The 19,523-nt window shown below is 52.9% G+C and overlaps 1 protein-coding gene across 1 annotated transcript in view; it reads left to right on the top strand.

Moving 5' to 3' along the window:
- The window catches only part of EPG5 (ectopic P-granules 5 autophagy tethering factor), a 272,060-nt gene that overhangs the window by 15,253 nt on the left and 237,284 nt on the right, over positions 1 to 19,523 (top strand). The window contains exons 5-8 of the mRNA XM_075327440.1: positions 2,849 to 2,956; positions 3,065 to 3,138; positions 3,421 to 3,526; positions 11,552 to 11,666. Coding sequence (XP_075183555.1) covers positions 2,849 to 2,956; positions 3,065 to 3,138; positions 3,421 to 3,526; positions 11,552 to 11,666 — 403 coding nt within the window. The remainder of the gene's footprint in view (positions 1 to 2,848; positions 2,957 to 3,064; positions 3,139 to 3,420; positions 3,527 to 11,551; positions 11,667 to 19,523) is intronic.

Below are 19,523 nucleotides of genomic sequence, written 5' to 3'. Positions count from 1 at the left end.
CTTACAACTAGCTAGGGCCCGTTTCAGACGTCAGTGATTCTGGTACGTTTTGTGCTTTTTTTTTTTTTTTTTTTTTTTTTTTTTTTATACGTACCAGAATCACTGACATACGCAGACCCATTATAATCAATGGGTCTGCTCACACATCAGTGATTTTTCACTGAACGTGTCTCCGTGCAGCGTACACACGTGTTCGTGATTCTGCACGGAGACAAGTCTGTTTTGTTTTTTTTTTTTTTCCGGCATCAATGATGACCCACGGACCACACTATGGTGTGATCCGTGAAACACGTACCAGAAAAACACTGACATATAAAATAATAAACATTTTCAACTCCCCTTGCCAGCGACGCGCTGTGCAGCCTCCACTCTCTGCAGCTCCTGCCCGGCTCATGAATATTCATGAAAGCAGGAACAGCCGACCCGGAAGTAGCTGCAGAAAGTGGTGGGCGGACGCTTCAGAGCAGAGGAGTTCAGTACCATGAACAGCAGGAGCGAAGGCAGGTGAGTAATGTCCATTTGCAATCACGGATCACGGATTGCACATGGACAACCAACGTGTGCCGTGAATCACGGAACACGGAGGGACATGTGCATGTTTTACACGTCAGTGAAGAACGTCAGTGTTTTTCACTGACGTGTGAAACGGGGCTAGGTAGGAGACTGACTGACTGACTAACTAGAGGTGTTGCACAGGGACGTCCCCTAATGGGAGGGTGTCTTAATACACTGTGGCTCTCAGTCATAGGTTGAGAGGCATTTCTGGAAAAATGGCATGCAAGCCCCATAAGAGGGGGTCCGGTGTGCGCGTCTTAGGTGCACTCCCGGGAATGCAGCATGTACAGGGCCCAGGGGAAGGAGGCAGCAGCACACGTTGATGGCCGGGGGGGGGTGAGTAAGTCTGCATCTCTGCAGAGACCCCGACCCTACGAATTCCCTTATACACATTAGATGAAAGTCGGCCAAACCTGCCAATATAACAAGGGTGGGGGGGGGTCTCCCGACAGATGGTGTTGGGGAAGACAAGGATCGGCCAGTTGGACTTTCACCACTCAATCCTTTTGTTTTAGAGGAGATAAGCCGCTGCTTTCCCCCTGTTGAAAATGTTTGAGCCCGGCGCTCACGTGTATGGGGACAGAAGACGGCTGCTTAATGAATGAACGTTCTCATGTGCATGGCCACTTTAACTGCATTTTCATAAAACTTTTCACATTTCATAAGTCACCTCGACACCCACTGTTCAAGGAGAAGAAAGCTCTCACCAAGCCGTCTACTTTTTGCATACTTTCCGAGGGGAGCTGAGCGCTCTGCTATGAATGGTCCCCAATTTCTCTAGTCTCCTCTTGAGTGAGTCCACTCCACTGCAGAAGGTCAGAAACGTTTAAAGGGGTCATTCACCACTATGATCAATACCACCGCATTATTTTTAGGATAAGTCATCAATATCAGCTTGGTGGGGGGCTGACACAAGACCCCCTTCCTCTTGTCACCTACCCTACACCCTCACCTCCTGTTCCTTCTCGTCCCATCCCATCTCTCATCTCCCTTCACTTATGAATAGCACAGTCATGTACACTGCGTAGGGGCCGCGCCGCTGCCAGATACTGCTATTCCGTAACGGGGGCATTATTCCTGGTCATCTGGCAGCTGGCTACCATAAACGGGCTTGGCGCTAGCTACTCTGTTTTCCCTGGCCTTCACCTTTTAACCCCTATGCAGAGATCTGGACATACGCAGTGACCCCTAGGCTCGGACCACTGGGTTAGCTATTGTTTTGTGGTGCAAGTTGGCAAGAAGACTGGTTCGGTAGCCGGGAAGAACCAGGAGGTCAGGGCAGGGACAAAATCGTGAGGCGTGAGAGTAGTCAGAATCAGGAATTCAAGCAAGATACTCAGATTATTGAGGATAGTCACATTATTACTGGCAGCGGAGAGTAGGCGTCCAGGAGCTTAAATAGCTTGCAGTCCCACCCAGTCAAAACGTGACAAGAGTTAACTCTTGATCTCCCAAGATGGATTGAGCTACAAGTCTCAAAGAACTAGAGTTTTCATCTTGCGTCACCTGTAACAGGAGTGCGGTGCCACCTGGCGACAGAAACCGAGACTGGAAGATCAGTCACACCAATGCAGGTGTCACATAGTCAATTGAACATAGCTGTGGGCTGGCCATTGCTGCTTCTCTCAGAGTGTCATGTCACATGCGAATTTACACCAGTGACTGGCCGGGATCTATGGAGTGAGCATGCACGCTGGATCCTGACCCCGGGGGCATGCACGCTGGATCCTGACCCCGGGGGCATGCACGCTGGATCCTGACCCCGGGGGCATGCACGCTGGATCCTGACCCCGGGGGCATGCACGCTGGATCCTGACCCCGGGGGCATGCACGCTGGATCCTGACCCCGGGGGCATGCACGCTGGATCCTGACCCCGGGGGCATGCACGCTGGATCCTGACCCCGGGGGCATGCACGCTGGATCCTGACCCCGGGGGCATGCACGCTGGATCCTGACCCCGGGGGCATGCACGCTGGATCCTGACCCCGGGGGCATGCACGCTGGATCCTGACCCCGGGGGCATGCACGCTGGATCCTGACCCCGGGGGCATGCACGCTGGATCCTGACCCCGGGGGCATGCACGCTGGATCCTGATGACTTCAGGGCATGCACAGCGGCCTAGGAGCCCATCTGGCTAGCTGCAATAGTGGACGTACAATCCTGTGGCGCATCAATGCTTCTGACCTAAACTGTCAATCAGGAGCGCACGGGGTGGTCAAGAGGGAGTGGTGTGCTCCTGAAGATGAGAACAATCTTTTCACTCCGCTCTAAGGAACTATTTTGTCTTGTAGGTTTCTGTGCTACTGAAAGTGGGCTGCCTTGGAGACCACCTGTTCCTCTTGAATCATGTCCTTCGCTGTCCAGCAGGTATCAATAAATGGGCTATCCCGTTTGTTCAGGTGAGTAGTGAGTCCATTTACAGACCTCAGCAAATCCTCATACTCTCTGTGTATACATCTATAGATGGATATAATATACGGAGGACATATTTCTTTTGGATATTTCAGGTTCGTGTTGTGCACAACCCAACCGGCGTGTTTCACTTCATGCAGCAGCTGGCCGTCCTCATGTGTCCTATAAGGTGAGATGTCACCTATAATTCTTCGTTTTTTATTTTGCACTATTTATGTATAGCACTGTGCAACTCTATAGTAATTGCTCAAACGCAGACCACCTCTTCCGGAAGACTTATGGTGGCCACTGGTCATATTTTCTGGCTACCTCTACTATCAGGGAACTGGAGAAAACGGGCTCATTTCTGGTGGATCCTATGCAATAAAAAAAATAAATAAAGTATAAATAAACTTTAATGCAGACGATCATCAAATAAATTTGTGTTTTTTGTTTGTTTTTCCCCCCACAGAAATCGCGCTGACTTCCTTTGCCACATGAAACCCAATGAAAGAAAAGGGTCTTCTTCTGGGAAAGAGTCCGGGAACTGGACTTTGGTGGATGAAGGTGGCGAGGAGGTCAGTGCTTTAGATCATAGAATATTAGTTTCCATAGAAAGATTTCTTAAAGGGGGTTGTCTGGTGAAGAAGCAAGCTTTCTCAGATGCTTAAAGGGATCATGTCACCAAATTTGGCCCCTATAAGCTGCGGCCACCACCAGTGAGTTCTTATATACAGCATTCCAGAATACTGTATATAAGAGCCCATGCTGCTGTGTGTAACGTAATAATAATATTTATTCATTTATATAGCGCTATTAATTCCACAGTGCTTTACATACATTGGCAACACTGTCCCCATTGGGGCTCACAATCTATTTTCCCTATGAGTATATTTTTTTGGACTGTGTGAGGAAACCGGAGAACCCGGAGGAAACCCACACAAAAACGGGGAGAACATACAAACTCCTTGCAGATGTTGTCCTTGGTGGGATTTGAACCCAGGACCCCAGCACTGCAAGACTGCAGTGCTAACCACTGAGCCACCACAAGACTGCAGTGCTAACCACTGAGCCACTGTGACGTAAAAAACTCTTTTATTATACTCATCTATTGGGAGGTCCTTTCCGATGGGTTGTGTCGCTCCTCTCCGGTCCGGTGCCTCCTCCCTGCTGTGATGGCTGTACTCATTCGCAAGCCCGTGTGCATGACGTGTCCTACATCATCCTACCAGGCCGGCATTGCAGTCCTGCGCAGGCGCACTTTAATCTGACCTTACCTCGTGCCTGCGCATTGCAGTACTTTGATCTGCCTACAGCAGGGCAGATAAGTACGCCTGCACAGGATGACAGTGCCGGCCTGGGAGGATGACGTAGGAAGCGTCATGCACATGGGACTGCAAAGAAGGACGACCATTGCAACAGAGTGGAGGTGCTGGACCGGAGAGCAGCGACACCCATTGGACCGTTACCCCCCCCCCCCCAGGTGAGTGTTTTCTACGTTACAGAGAGCGGCCTGGGCTACTATTTACAGTACTATGTAATACTGTATATAAGAGCCCACTGGTGGTGGCCGCAGCTTATAGTCCCCAAATCTGATGACAGGTTCCCTTTAATTGGGGAACAAGAACCATGAGTTAGTCTGCTGCCACCTGCAGGCTGACACTAGTTATATCTTACCAGAAAAAAAGGTTGTCTCCTCCCCAGTAGTCTACACCTCGCCTTCTAGCACCAACCCTCCTCAGTTTACTTTAGTGTTAGTTTTAGACAGACATAGGTCTGAGTCTCTGAATGGTCTTAGCCATGGCAGATTAGCTGCTAACCTTCTTTCTCTTTTTTTTTTTTAAATTGTTATCCCCACCATCCAGGGTACATACCGTATTTTTCGTTTTATAAAATGCACCCCAAATTTAGAGAGAAAAAAAAAGGTAAAAAAAAAAAAATAAAAATGGGGTCCATCTTATACTCCAGTGTTGTCTTATCAGAGGGGGGCAGCAGTGGTGGTGAAGCGGGGTCACAGGAGGCAGAGGTTGTGCTGGCAGCCGTGGCGAGTCAGTGGCGTCTGCAGCGGCGGGGGGTCAGTGGCGTCAGCAGTGGCGGGTCAATGGCGTCAGCAGCGGCGGGTCAGTGGCGTCAGCGGTGGCGGGTCAGTGGTGGAGCAGGCCGGTGCGGTGAGTGTCCCAGTCTGTCCACAATCCCGGTTCAAATGATGGCGCCTGGAGCAGCGCATGTGCAGATGGAGCTCTCATCCAAGGGCTTCATCTGTGCACGCATTGACTCCCCGCGCCATCATTTGAAACTGGGATCGCGAACACACTGTAACACCCACCGCACAGCCCCCCGCCCGCACGCACAGAGGTTCCTATTACAGGTCAGATGCCCGCTGCAGCTTTACACAGGGACCACTGAAAGCAACATTTTGGTTTTTATTTTCTGTGGATAAATTTGGCACAGAGTCTTTTCTTTGTCGCTCCATTGGGAGACCCAGACAATTGGGTGTATAGCTTCTGCCTCCGGAGGCCACACAAAGTATTACACTTTAAAAAGTGTAACCCCTCCCCTCTGCCTATACACCCTCCCGTGGATCACGGGCTCCTCAGTTTTATGCTTTGTGTGGAAGGAGGCACACATCCACTCATGCATTCTCATATTAGTTATGTCGGTTGGAAGAAAAGAGGGCCCCCATAGGGCCCCCGGCATGTTCCCTTCTCACCCCACTACGTCGGCGGTGTTGTTAAGGTTGAGGTACCCATTGCGGGTACAAAGGCCGGAGCCTCATGCCGTCTCCTTCACCATCCCTTAGCGGCTCTGGGAGAAGTGGGATCCTGAGCGGTCATCCATTTACTGGGACCGCGTTCCCTCCGCAGCCCCTCTGGGAATCTGCCGGGCCGGAGTCTATTCAACCTCAGGGACCGGGCCCTGCAACTCTAAGGTACTCTGTGTCCCCATTGGGGACTGTGCAGGGAGCGCACCTTCTTCCCGGACGCTGTGGCAGCTGCTGAATTGAGAAGGCCGGCGGACTTCCGCGCCGACCGTGCCTGCTTGTCGGGCGCGGTCTCAAATTTAGTCCCCGGCTTCATCGCGGCCTAGTCGCAAAAATCCCGCCCCCGGGCCTGCCTGTCAGGGGTAAGGGCGGGACTGCCGACCTGACGTCGGATGTGAGGGCTGGAGCATCCTGCATGTTTCCTCCCCCCTCACTGATCACTGTGGGGACCCCAGATTCCCGCACTTTCCTGGCGCCGCCCACGGCTCCACTCCTCCCCTGAGAGCTCCGGCAGCCATTTTTTGGGCATTCTGCCGGTGGAGGATTCTCAGGAACAGCTCTGCAGCTCCGGGGGACCTAAGGCAGGGAATCTGGAGGACACACACACGCCGCTGGTTAGCGGTCGGTAAGCCACACCGGTCACCCGGTGCTGGTCCCCCCTAGGGTGCCGGAATAGATACATATTTATATATATATTTCTGTTCGGTCGGGCTGTATACCCTTTTTTGCCCATATACCCTCAGTGATCATTCTCCTAGGAGACAACAGCATGTCGTCCACAAGGAGCAAAGCTGCTAAGGCACAGGGTTTTTTTGCGGCCTGTACCTCTTGTGGGGCTATGTTACCTGCGGGTTCCACCTACCCTCACTGTGAGCAATGCTCGGCCCCTGTTTCGCTTGCTCAGCCGGAGCCTCGGTCACTAGTGGGCCCCTCGGCTCATGTAGACCCCCCTGTTCCCCCTGTCCAGGCGGCAGGGACAGAGTTCGCCTCTTTTGCTGAGAAACTCTCTGAGTCACTTTCACAATCCATGGCTCAGTCTATGGACAAATGGTCTGCCAAGCTGCTAGAAGCTTTGCAGTCCAGACCGGTCCTTACACAGGCCCCGGCCCCTGTTGGATCGTCGCCTCCAGGCCCCTCTCGGTCCGCGCCGCAGCGCGCTCCCAGGTTGGGCCCTAGGTCCCACGTGGAGGACTCCGGCCCGACCACAGTCCTAGACCGGCTAAGCGGGCTCGCTGGGAATCTTCCCCGACTTCTTCACACTGCTCGGGTTCCCAGCTTGAGGACTCTCTGGAGGACGAGGCGGACGTTGCAGCTCAGGGCTCTGACCCTGACGTCGCCCTTAACCTTGATACACCTGAAGGGGACGCCTTAGTGAATGATCTTATCTCATCCATTAACCAGGTGTTGGATCTCTCTCCCCCGCCTCCTCCTATAGAGGAGTCGGCGTCTCAGCAGGAGAAACACCAGTTTCGGTTCCCAAACGTACACGTAGTGCGTTTTTCGATCACTCTAACTTCAGAGACGCTGTCCAGAAGCCCAGAGCGGTTCCGGACAAGCTCTTTACTAAGCGGCTCACTGACACGCGTTACCCCTTCCCCTCTGAAGTCGTTAAGGGTTGGGCTCAATGTCCCAAGGTGGATCCTCCAGTCTCTAGATTGGCGGCTAGATCTGTGGTATCGGTTGCAGATGGCTCATCGCTAGAGGATGCCACTGACAGGCAGATAGAGCTCCTGGTGAAGTCCATCTATGAGGCCACGGGCGCGTCTTTTGCCCCGGCCTTTGCAGCCGTGTGGGCACTACAAGCTATCTCAGCTTGTCTGGCTGAGAATAATGCTGTCACACGTAATTCTGCTCCGCAAGTTGCGTCTTTGACTTCTCAAGCGTCAGCTTTTTCTTCCTACGCCATGAACGCAGTCCTAGACTCTGCTAGCCGCACAGCTGTGGCATCCGCTAACTCTGTGGCAGTCCGCAGGGCCATGTGGCTGCGCGAATGGAAGGCAGACTCGGCCTCCAAGAGGTTCTTAACCGGTTTGCCGTTTTCTGGCGAACGCTTGTTTGGCGAACGATTGGATGAGATTATTAAGGAATCCAAGGGAAAGGACTCCTCCTTACCCCAGTCCAAACCTAAGAGACCTCAGCAACGAAAAATACAATCGAGGTTTCGGTCCTTTCGTCCCTCCGCCAAGCCCCAATCCTCTTCGTCCAGCAGGCCGGAGAAAGGCCAGAGGAACTCCTATGCGTGGCGGTCCAAGTCACGCCCCCAAAAGGCCGCAGGAGGCACTGCCTCCAAGGCGGTCTCCTCATGACTCTCGGCATCCCCTAGCCGCATCCTCGGTCGGTGGCAGGCTCTCCCGCTTTGGCGACGCCTGGTGGCCACATGTTCAAGACCGATGGGTGAGAGACATTCTGTCTCACGGTTACAGGATAGAGTTCAGCTCTCGTCCTGCGGCTCGTTTCTTCAGGACCTCTCCGCCCCCCGCTCAGGCCGACGCACTTTTTCAGGCAGTGGACGCTCTGAAGACAGAAGGAGTTGTGACCCCCGTTCCCCTTCAGGAACGTGGTCGCGGCTTTTACTCCAACTTGTTCGTGGTGCCAAAGAAGGACGGATCATTCCGTCCCGTTCTGGACCTCAAGCTGCTCAACAGACATGTGAGCACCAGACGGTTTCGGATGGAATCCCTCCGCTCAGTCATCGCCTCGATGTCACAAGGAGACTTCCTAGCATCGATCGACATCAAAGATGCTTATCTCCACGTGCCAATCGCACCCGAACATCAACGCTTCTTGCGTTTCGCCATCGGGGACGAACACCTTCAGTTCGTGGCATTGCCTTTCGGCCTGGCGACAGCCCCACGGGTTTTCACCAAAGTCATGGCATCCGTCGTGGCGGTCCTACACTCTCAGGGCCACTCGGTGATTCACTACTTAGACGATCTCCTAGTCAGGGCCCCTTCTCGGGTGGCGTGTCAACACAGCCTTACCGTTGCTCTGACGACTCTCCAGCAGTTCGGGTGGATCATCAACTTCCCGAAATCCAAGTTGACACCGACCCAATCACTGACTTACCTCGGGATGGAGTTTCATACACAGTCAGCGGTAGTCAAGCTACCGCGGGACAAACAGATTTCTCTGCAGGCGGGGGTGCAATCACTTCTTCAGAGCCAGTCACACCCCTTAAGGCGCCTCATGCACTTCCTGGGGAAAATGGTGGCAGCGATGGAGGCAGTGCCGTTCGCGCAATTCCATCTACGGCCACTCCGATGGGACATTCTCCGCAAATGGGACAGGAGGTCGGCTTCCCTCGACAGGAACGTCTCTCTTTCCCTTGCAACCAAGACGTCACTTCAGTGGTGGCTCCTTCCCAATTCTCTATCGCAGGGAAAATCCTTCCTACCCCCAACCTGGGCTGTGGGCACCACGGACGCGAGCCTGTCAGGGTGGGGAGCAGTTTTTCTCCACCACAGGGCTCAGGGAACCTGGACCCCGATAGAGTCTTCCCTTCAGATCAATGTTCTGGAGATAAGGGCAGTGTATCTAGCCCTATTGGCTTTTCATCGGTGGCTGGAGGGCAGGCAGATCCGTATCCAGTCGGACAACGCCACTGCCGTCGCATACATCAACCACCAAGGCGGCACTCGCAGTCGTCAAGCCTTCCAGGAAGTCCGGCGGATTCTGCAGTGGGTGGAAGCCACAGCCTCCACCATCTCCGCAGTTCACATCCCGGGCGTAGAAAACTGGGAAGCAGATTTTCTCAGTCGTCAGGGCATGGATGCGGGGGAATGGTCTCTGCACCCAGAAGTGTTTCGAGAGATCTGTCGCCGCTGGGGAACGCCGGACGTCAATCTCATGGCGTCACGGCACAACAACAAAGTCCCGGCATTCATGGCACGGTCTCAGGATCACAGAGCTCTGGCGGCGGATGCGTTAGTTCAGGATTGGTCGCAGTTTCGACTGCCTTATGTGTTTCCTCCTCTGGCGATGCTGCCCAGAGTGTTACGCAAGATCAGGTCCGACTGCCGTCGCGCCATTCTCGTCGCTCCAGACTGGCCGAGGCGGTCGTGGTACCCGGATCTGTGGCATCTCACGGTGGGTCAACCGTGGGCGCTTCCAGACCGCCCAGACTTGCTGTCACAAGGCCCATTTTTCCATCTGAATTCTGTGGCCCTCAACCTGACTGTGTGGCCATTGAGTCCTGGCTCCTAGCGTCTTCAGGGTTATCTCAGGATGTTATTGCCACCATGAGACAGGCCAGGAAGCCAACGTCCGCCAAGATCTATTACAGGTCTTGGAAAATCTTCTTATCCTGGTGCTCTGATAACGGTTTTCCTCTATGGCCGTTTGCCTTACCCACTTTTCTTTCATTCCTTCAATCCGGAATGGACAAGGGTTTGTCACTCGGCTCTCTCAAGGGCCAAGTATCGGCGCTCTCCGTATTTTTTCAAAAGCGCCTAGCCAGGCTTCCGCAGGTCCGCACGTTCCTGCAGGGAGTTTGCCACATAGTCCCACCTTACAAGCGTCCGCTAGAACCCTGGGATCTTAACAGGGTGCTAACGGCTCTTCAGAAACCACCTTTCGAGCCGCTGCGGGATGTCTCTTTATCACGTCTTTCGCAGAAGGTGGCCTTTCTAGTGGCAGTTACATCACTCCGGAGAGTGTCTGAGCTTGCAGCGCTGTCATGCAAAGCCCCCTTCCTGGTGTTTCACCAGGATAAGGTGGTTCTGCGTCCGGTCCCGGAATTTCTCCCTAAGGTGGTATCTCCTTTTCATCTCAATCAGGATATCTCCTTGCCTTCATTTTGCCCTAATCCAATTCACCAATGTGAAAAGGATTTGCACTCGTTGGATCTGGTGAGAGCACTCCGGCTCTACGTGTCTCGCACGGCGCCCCTGCGTCGTTCAGATGCGCTCTTTGTCCTTGTCGCTGGCCAGCGTAAGGGTTCGCAGGCTTCCAAATCAACCTTGGCTCGGTGGATCAAGGAACCGATTCTCGAAGCCTACCGTTCTTCTAGGCTTCCGGTTCCTTCAGGGCTGAAAGCCCATTCTACCAGAGCCGTGGGTGCGTCCTGGGCATTGCGGCACCGGGCTACGGCTCAGCAGGTGTGTCAGGCAGCTACGTGGTCTAGTCTGCACACTTTCACGAAAAACTATCAAGTGCATACCTATGCTTCGGCAGACGCCAGTCTAGGTAGGCGAGTCCTTCAGGCGGCGGTTGCCCACCTGTAAGAGGGGGCCGTTTCGGCTCTTTTTATTGAGGTATTCTTTTACCCACCCAGGGACTGCTCTTGGACGTCCCAATTGTCTGGGTCTCCCAATGGAGCGACAAAGAAGAATGGAATTTTGTTTACTTACCGTAAATTCCTTTTCTTCTAGCTCCTATTGGGAGACCCAGCACCCGCCCCTGTTCCCTTCGGGCTGTTCTTTTGTGTACACATGTTGTTCATGTTGAATTGTTCTTTTGGTTCATGGTTTTCAGTTCTCCGAACATCCTTCGGATTGAATTTACCCTAGACCAATTTATAAGTTTTCTCCTTCCTGCTTTTGCACCAAAACTGAGGAGCCCGTGATCCACGGGAGGGTGTATAGGCAGAGGGGAGGGGTTACACTTTTTAAAGTGTAATACTTTGTGTGGCCTCCGGAGGCAGAAGCTATACACCCAATTGTCTGGGTCTCCCAATAGGAGCTAGAAGAAAAGGAATTTACGGTAAGTAAACAAAATTCCCTTCTTTTGCACCATTGAGGTGTATTGAAGTCAAGGAAAGGGCTTAGTACACAGAGAGCAAATAATATTTTTGGTTTTGAGCACCAGCCTCTTTCCTTTACTTATTTCCCATCATCTTTTGCAGGACGAGGACCCAGAGACGAGTTGGATCCTGTTGTCGGAGGACGACCTCATTTCTCTTTTAGGGCAATTTCCTTTCCATGAACTTTTTAAGAACGTGCTTGGATTTAACGCCAGAGGTGAGCCGAGCGTCCATCTTTGTTGTTGTCGCTGCATATGGAAATAAAAGGAAATTTACATCTTTAGTGAGCGCCAGATATATTGACTATCTAACATATAAAGAATTATTCACTCCACCTTCCCTTTGCAAATTAGCTTTATGAGCAAATTTTACAAACCATCCAATATTTCCAATAATGCAAAATACCATTTTTAATCATTACTGCGGACTCAGAGTTATTCCATCCCTTCCAAACAAGCGTCTTTGTTACTTAGTGGAGCCCCTCTGGCTGTTACGACCTGCTGCAAAGGTGATGTATAACCAGACACCAGCTGCTGAGAGCTTTTCTAAGCCCCCTCCTCATGGACAATGGCTTCCGGTTCACTAATATTCTGGGTTGCAATGGGGGTTGAAGAAGGTTGATTGCAACTGTATGTACTTTCTGAAGACCCCCCCCCCCCATGCCCCCCTTACATATCAGACAAAAGTCAAACGGACCCGCTGATTTCGGCAGGATCGGACAACCATCTAATGTGTATGGGGGCTTCATAACTGTCTCCAAACACTGGACTAATGCTCACTACTTTGTATTCTCTATCATATAATCAGAGATACATTATCAGGGAATCCATACTGCTGCAAAATTGTGACCCTTTGTTACCTAGTTGGTAGTAATGACATTATAGGGGATAAGGAGGCTGCGTAATTGGGAGCTAGGCTAAGGCTATGTCCACATACTGCTTTTCTGCAGGCAAAACCTGCTCCCTTTGTAGTAAAGAAGCTGCTTAAAGGGAACCTGTCACCAGATTTTGGCCTTCTAAACTAAACATAGCACCTTAAGCAGCACCTGTACTACATTCCATGAAAGTGAATGTTACCCCCTGACCCCCTCAGTAGACCCCAAAAAATATCTTTAGAAAATCTCCCGCCCTGTTTGTAAATTGTCGAGTCCGATGGACGTCCTAATCTGCCCCTCCTGTCCCTCCTTTCACCCACCTCCTGTGCTGATTGACGTGGATGACGCCTTGGATGTCCTCCACGTAGGCGGGCAAAATCTCGCGCCTGCGCAGACATATTCCCAGCTTGTGCAGGTGCACTTCACTCTGTTCTGTTGCTTGCTCGAACCAGTGAGTTCTCTGCGCAGGTCCGATATTTTGCCCGGCGATGTGGATGAAGCAGGTGATGTCATCCACATCGCCGGGCAAAATCTCGCACCTTTGCAGAGAACCTGCCGGTTTGCTCAGGCGCACCTATGTTTTCAGCTCTGTCCGCAACACGGCAGAGCGAAGTGCGCCTGCGCAAGCCGGGAATATGGAGATTTCTTCATCGTTCCTATGGGAGACCCAGACCATGGGTGTATAGCTTCTGCCTCCGGAGGACACACAAAGTACTACACTAAAAAGTGTAGCCCCTCCCTCCGAGCATATACACCCCCTGGATAACCAAATATAGCCAGTTCAATGCTTTGTGTTCAGGAGGCACACATCCACACATGCATTCTCATCTGATTTTGATTTTTGGAAAGAGTTGGAAGAAAAGCGGGTCCAAGCCTGGACTCCCGGCATGTCCCTTCTCACCCCACTGTGTCGGCGGTGTTGTTAAGGTTGATTTCAAGGCTGGAGCCTTACATGCCGCGCTCCTTCACCATCCCTCGGGCTCTGGCTTGAAGTGGGAGCCAGCACGGTTCTCCCTGCCTTGCAGGAGACCGATCTCCATCCGCAGCCCTTTCAGGATCCTGCCGGACGGAGCACTCATCCCTCAGGGATCTGGCCCTGCGTCTCACAAGCTAAGTATCTGAGACGTTATTATCGGGGGTCCCTTGTACTTTATTGTTGGGGAGAGTGTGCTGTGTATCTATTGTGACATTTCCGGCCGGTTCTCTGGTTTTCACCTGAGAATCGCGCCGATGGTGCCTGCTCGCCGGCCGCATCGTTAAATTTAGGCCCCGGCTTCGCCTGAGGCCTAGTTTCGTTTTCACTGCCCCTGCATGCCAATCATGCAGAGGGACAGTGCGGCTCCGCCCAGCGACCGTTCGGCACAGGGGAGGGACACTCCTCTCTGAGGTAATATTCCCTCCCCTGTATATCTCCTTGGCCCTTCGGATCCCGCTCTTAGAGTAGGCCCCGCCCCCTCTCCTCGCTCCGGCGCCATTTTATCAGCGTTCTTATGCATGTCTGCATAACCACATTGTGACAGCGATCGGCGCTGGCCATCTCACTGTGGGTCCGGGCTGTGGGATCTGGAGGGCACAGAGATGTCCCAATGTCAAACGGTCTGGCAAGCCACAACCTCCGGTTGTGGACCTGCTTATATACTCTGCGTATATACTCTGCTGGGGGTCATTCTGGCTCAGAGCCCCCACTTCAGCAGCATGTCTCACACGAGGAGCAAGGCTGCAAGGCTGTACTTAATATGCACTGCATGTAGGCTCGTACTGCCTGTACTGAGCACATAACCACATTGTGATGCCTGCTCTAACATGGTGGTGCCTCAGCCTGGAGGCTCATCCCCAGTGGTCCCTCCGGCTGCTCCGGCTCCGGTGGCTGAACCCCCGGCTTGGGTAGAATCCTTCTTTCCAGGGGACAGATGTCCCGGACACTGCTGAGCATGCATCAGCCCCCTCCTCAGGGCGCTTCTGCTGCTACGGCTCGCTCAGCAAAGCTCACAGAGGATTATTCATCTGGCTCAGACCCCGTCCTCCTAAAATGGAGACGCAGGGTCCCCTCTCCTTCCTCGTCCCGCGGCTCTGATTCACGAGCTGACTCGCAGGACAAGGAGGATGCCTTTACTGGGGGCTCGGACGCTACCTCCATGTACCCCATTGATCTGTCCGAAAGTGACGCACATGCTAGTGATTTGATTGCGTCCATTAATTTTGTACTGGACCTCAATCCGCCTGTATCAGGGGAGCATCCCTCTCTGGCAGATAAGCATCAGTATACCTTGCCTAAGTAAACAAGGAGTGTGTTCCTTAACCACTCCAGTTTTTCAGGCCACTGTGACCAAGCCCAGAGCCTGTCCTGACAGACGCTTCACAAAGCGTGGTTCTGATGACCGTTTTCCGTTTCCACCAGAGGTGGTCAAGGAGTGGGCTCATTCACCACAGGTAGACCCTCCGGTGTCTAGACTCGCAGCCCGGAAAGTTGTATCAGTGGCTGATGGCAACTCTCTTAAGGATTCCAACCGCCATCTGTATATGAGGCGGCAGGGGCCTCGTGCTCCCCATCTTTGCAGCAGTGTGGGCTCTCAAAGCCATCTCTGCTTCTCTAGAGGAGATGCATTCCCTCACTAGGGACTCTATGCCCGAGATGGTTGCCTTAACTTCCAGGCTTCAGCCTTTTCATCCTATGCCATGTCTGCCATGCTGGAGGCTCCGCACTGCGGTGGCTTCGGCCAATTCTCTCGCTATCCACAGGATCTTGTAGCTTCGAGAGTGGAAGGCAGATGCTTCTTCAAAGAAGTGCCTTGCTGGGCTCCCATTTGCTGGGCCCAGGCTGTTCGGCGAACAACTGGATGAAATTATTCAGGAAGCTACTGGTGGGAAGAGTACTTCCATGCCACAAACCAAATCCATCCAGGGCAGAACCAGTCGAGGTTTCGTTCCTTTCGTTCCTCCAACTGGTCGTTCTCTAAGCCCTCGGCCTCGTCCACTAACTCAGCCAAGGACCAAAAACCCAACTGGCGCACGAAGCCGCGTCCTCAGAAGACGCAGGAGCTGCTGCCACTAAGGCAGCCTCCTCTTGACTATCTGGCCGCGCCAGCAACGTCCTTGGTCGGTGGCATGCTCTCCCGCCTGGCGACATGTGGTTTCAACATGTCTCCGATCAGTGGGTGCGGAATATCATCTCCCACGGCTACAGGATAGAATTCTATCCAGCCCGCCAAACAGATTTTTTCTGTCAACTCCCCCCTGCTCCAAGGCCGCCGCCTTCTCTCAGGCCGTGGCATCCTCGCAGGCCAACGGAGTAATTGTACCGGTTCCCGCCTGGGAACAGTTCAGAGGTTTCTACTCAAATCTCTTCCTAGTCCCCTAAAGGGACGGTTCCTTCCGGCCCATCCTGGATCTCAAGCTTCTCAACAAGCATGTTCAGGTGCGGCATTTTCGCATGGAGTCTCTGCGATCAGTCATTGCCTCAATGACCCAAGGAGATTCCTTGCATCCTCGACATCAGAGATGTCTATCTGCATGTGCCAATTGCAGTTTCACACCAGCGTTGGCTACGTTTTGCAATCAGAGAGGAACCTTTCCGATTCGTGGCTCTTCCCTTCGGGTTAGCCACGGTCCCTGGAGTATTCATCAGGGTCATGGCAGCTGTGGTTGCGGTTCTGCACCTCCAAGGGTTGGCATCCCTTTTCCTGGACGGCCTTCTAGTCAAGGCTTCATCCAGTGCAGACTGTCAGCGGAGTGCTTCGCTCACTCTCGTCACTCTAGTCCAATTCGGGTGGCTTGTCTTTTCCCAAGTCCACTCTGACTCCGACCCAAAAGCTCACGTACCTAGGGATGCAATTCGAGACTCTGCAGGCACTTGTGAAGCTGCCCTTAGTAAAACAGCAGTCCCTTCACTAGCGGTGTGCTCTTTGCTGAGGCCCCGCCGTCATTCCATCAAGCACCTAATGCAGGTGCTGGGTCAGATGGTGGCGTCAATGGAAGCGGTTCCCTTGCCCAGTTCCATCTGCGTCCTCTGCAGCTGGACATTCTCCGCTGTTGGGACAGACTTCCTCCTTGCACTGGTTAGTGGCTCTGTCGCCAGAGACCAGGGGCTCCCTTCAGTGGTGGCTTCGGCCCCTCTCTCTCTTCAGGGACGCTCCTTCCTGGCCCCGTCCTGGGTGATCCTCACCACGGATGCCAGTCTATCCGGCTGGGGAGCAGTATATCTCCACCACAGAGCGCAGGGCACTTGGACTCCATCCAAATCATCCCTCTCGATCAATGTGCTGGAAATCAGAGCTGTGCTCTAGCTCTCTTGGCCTTTCACCAAGTTGGCAGGCAAGCACATTCGAGTCCAGTCAGACAACGCCACTGCGGTTGCCTACATCAACCACCAGGGCGTGACACTCAGTCGCCTGGCAACGTTGGAGGTTCAACGCATCCTTCAGTGGACGGAGGATTCCAGGTCCACCACATCCGCAATCCACAACCCAGGCGTGGAAAACTGGGAGGCAGATTATCTCAGCCGTCAAACCGTGGACAGCGGCGAGTGGGCTCTGCACCCGGCAGTGTTTCGGTCAATCTGCCGCACTTGGGGCACTCCGGAAGTGGATCTTCGCTCCCACGATCCTCAGGCCTTGGCAGCAGACGCGCTGGTTCAAGATTGGTCCCAGTTTCGTCTTTCTTACATGTTTCCCCCTCTAGCTCTTGCCCAGAGTCCTGCGCAAGATCAGAATGGAGGGCCGTCGGGTCATTCTCATTGCTCCAGACTGGCCCAGGCGAGCTTGGTACCCTGACCTGCTCCATCTGTCCGTTGAGGTGCTGTGGCATCTCCCAGACCGTCCAGACCTTCTCTCACAAGGTCCGTCTTTCTGCCAGAATTCTGTGGCTCTCAGATTGACGGCGTGGCTCTTGAGTCCTGGATCTTGATGACTTCTGGTATCCCTCCTGAAGTCATCTCCACTATGACTCGGGCTCGGAAGTATTCCTTGGCCAAAATCTATCACAGGACCTGGAGAATTTTCCTGTCCTGGTGTCACCCTTCCGGCCATGCTTCTTGGCCTTTTTCCTTGCCGACCCTCCTGTCCCTTCTACAGTCCGGTCTGCAGCTAGGACTAACCCTCAAGGGACAGGTCTCGGCTCTGCCAGTGTTGTTCCAGCGGCGTATCGCCCGGCTGGCTCAGGTGCGCTCCTTCATACAGGGCGCATCTCACATCATGCCGCCTTCCGGCGGTCTTTGGATCCCTGGGACCTTAATCTGGTCCTCACGGCTTCCAGAAACCCCCCTTTGAGCCTCTTAGGGAGGTTTCTTTGTCTCGTCTTTCACAGAAAGTGGTCTTTCTGGTGGCCATAACTTCCCTCGGGAGAGTCTCTGATTTGGCTGCACTCTCTTCGGAGTCACCTTTTTTAGTTTTTCATCAAAACAAGGTGGTTCTCCGTCCGACTCCGGACTTCCTCCCTGAGGTGGTTTCTCCTTCCACCTTAACCAGGACATTTCCCTGCCTTCCTTTTGTCCGGCTCCTGTTCATCGCTTTGAAAAAGCGTTGCATACTCTGGATCTGGTGCGGGCGCTCCGGATCTATGTGTCTCGCACCGCTGTTCTTAGGCGGTGCACCTCTCTTTTTGTGCTGACCACAGGTCGGCGTAAGGGCCTCTCGGCTTCTAAGCCGACCCTAGCTTGTTGGATTGGGTCGGCCATTTCCGATGCCTACCAGTGTACTCGAGTGCCTCCCCCGCCGGGGATCAAGGCACACTCGACCAGAGCTGTCGGTGCCTCTTGGGTTTCAGGCACCAGGCTACGGCTCAGCAGGTCTGTCAGGCTGCCACTTGGACTAGTCTGCATGCCTTTTCGAAGCACTACCAAGTGCATGCTCATGCTTCGGCAGATGCGATCTTGGGCAGACGCACCCTTCAGGCGGCTGTCGCCCATTTGCGAAGTTAGGTTTCGCCTACTTCTCAGTTTTCTGTTTATTCCCACCCATGGACTGCTTTGAGACGTCCCATGGTCTGGGTCTCCCATAAGGAACGATGAAGAAAAAGAGAATTTTGTTTACTTACTGTAAATTATTTTTCTTATAGTTCCGTATTGGGAGACCCAGCACCCTCCCTGTTGCCTGTTGGCAGTTTCTTGTTCCGCGTGTTATCACCGGCTGTTGTTGTAGACAGAGGCTCCGGGTGTTCCGGTTCTTGCTCTATCTCTACTTGTGGGTGGCTACTCTCCTTCAGCTTTTGCACTAAACTGGCTATATTTGGTTATCCAGGGGGTGTATATGCTCGGAGGGAGGGGCTACACTTTTTAGTGTAGTACTTTGTGTGTCCTCCGGAGGCAGAAGCTATACACCCATGGTCTGGGTCTCCCATTACGGAACTATAAGAAAAAGAATTTACGGTAAGTAAACCAAATTCTCTTTTTTGCCCGCCTACGTGGATGGTGTCCAAGGCGTCATCCACGTCAATCGGCACAGGAGGAGGGCGAAAGGAGGGACAGGAGGCGCAGATTAGGACGCCCATCTGACCAGACAATTTACATACAGGGCGGGAGATTTTATAAATGTATTTTTGGGGGCTACAATGAGGTCATGGGGTAATGTGCACCTTTCTAGAATACAACACAGGCACTGCTTAAGGTGCTAGGTTTAGTTTAGGTTTTGCCGCTTTTTTTTTTTTTATTGCAGATTATATGTGTAACTTGTCTCCTGGACATGTTTTAATTCACCAAAAAAAACCAAAAAACAATTGAAAAAAAATGCAGCAAAAATCCATGGTTGCGTTTTTGCACAATATCATTGCTTTCTATGGGGAAAAAATGCTGCAAAAAACTGAAAGAATTGACAAGCTGCAGTATTAAAAAAAACTGCAGTTTCTTCAGCGCTCTATTGGGAGACCCAGACGATTGGGTATAGCTACTGCCCTCCGGAGGCCACACAAAGCACTACACTAAAAAGTGCAAGGCCCCTCCCCCTCTGGCTATACCCCCCCGTGGTATCACGGGTTCTCCAGTTTTAGCTTTGTGTGCGAAGGAGGTCAGACATCCACGCATAGCTCCACAGATTTTAGTCAGCAGTAGCTGCTGACTATTTCGGATGGAAGAAAAGAGGGCCCATATAGGGCTCCCAGCATGCTCCCTTCTCACCCCTGGATGGTGTTGTAAGGTTGAGGTACCTATTGCTGGTACGGAGGCTGGAGCCCACATGCTGCTTTCCTTCCACATCCCCCTGAGGGGCTCTG

This window comes from Anomaloglossus baeobatrachus, chromosome 1 (genome assembly GCF_048569485.1).
Source record: "Anomaloglossus baeobatrachus isolate aAnoBae1 chromosome 1, aAnoBae1.hap1, whole genome shotgun sequence".
In the NCBI taxonomy this organism is placed as follows: Eukaryota; Metazoa; Chordata; class Amphibia; order Anura; family Aromobatidae; genus Anomaloglossus; species Anomaloglossus baeobatrachus.
This window is presented reverse-complemented; position numbering and strand designations above follow the sequence as displayed.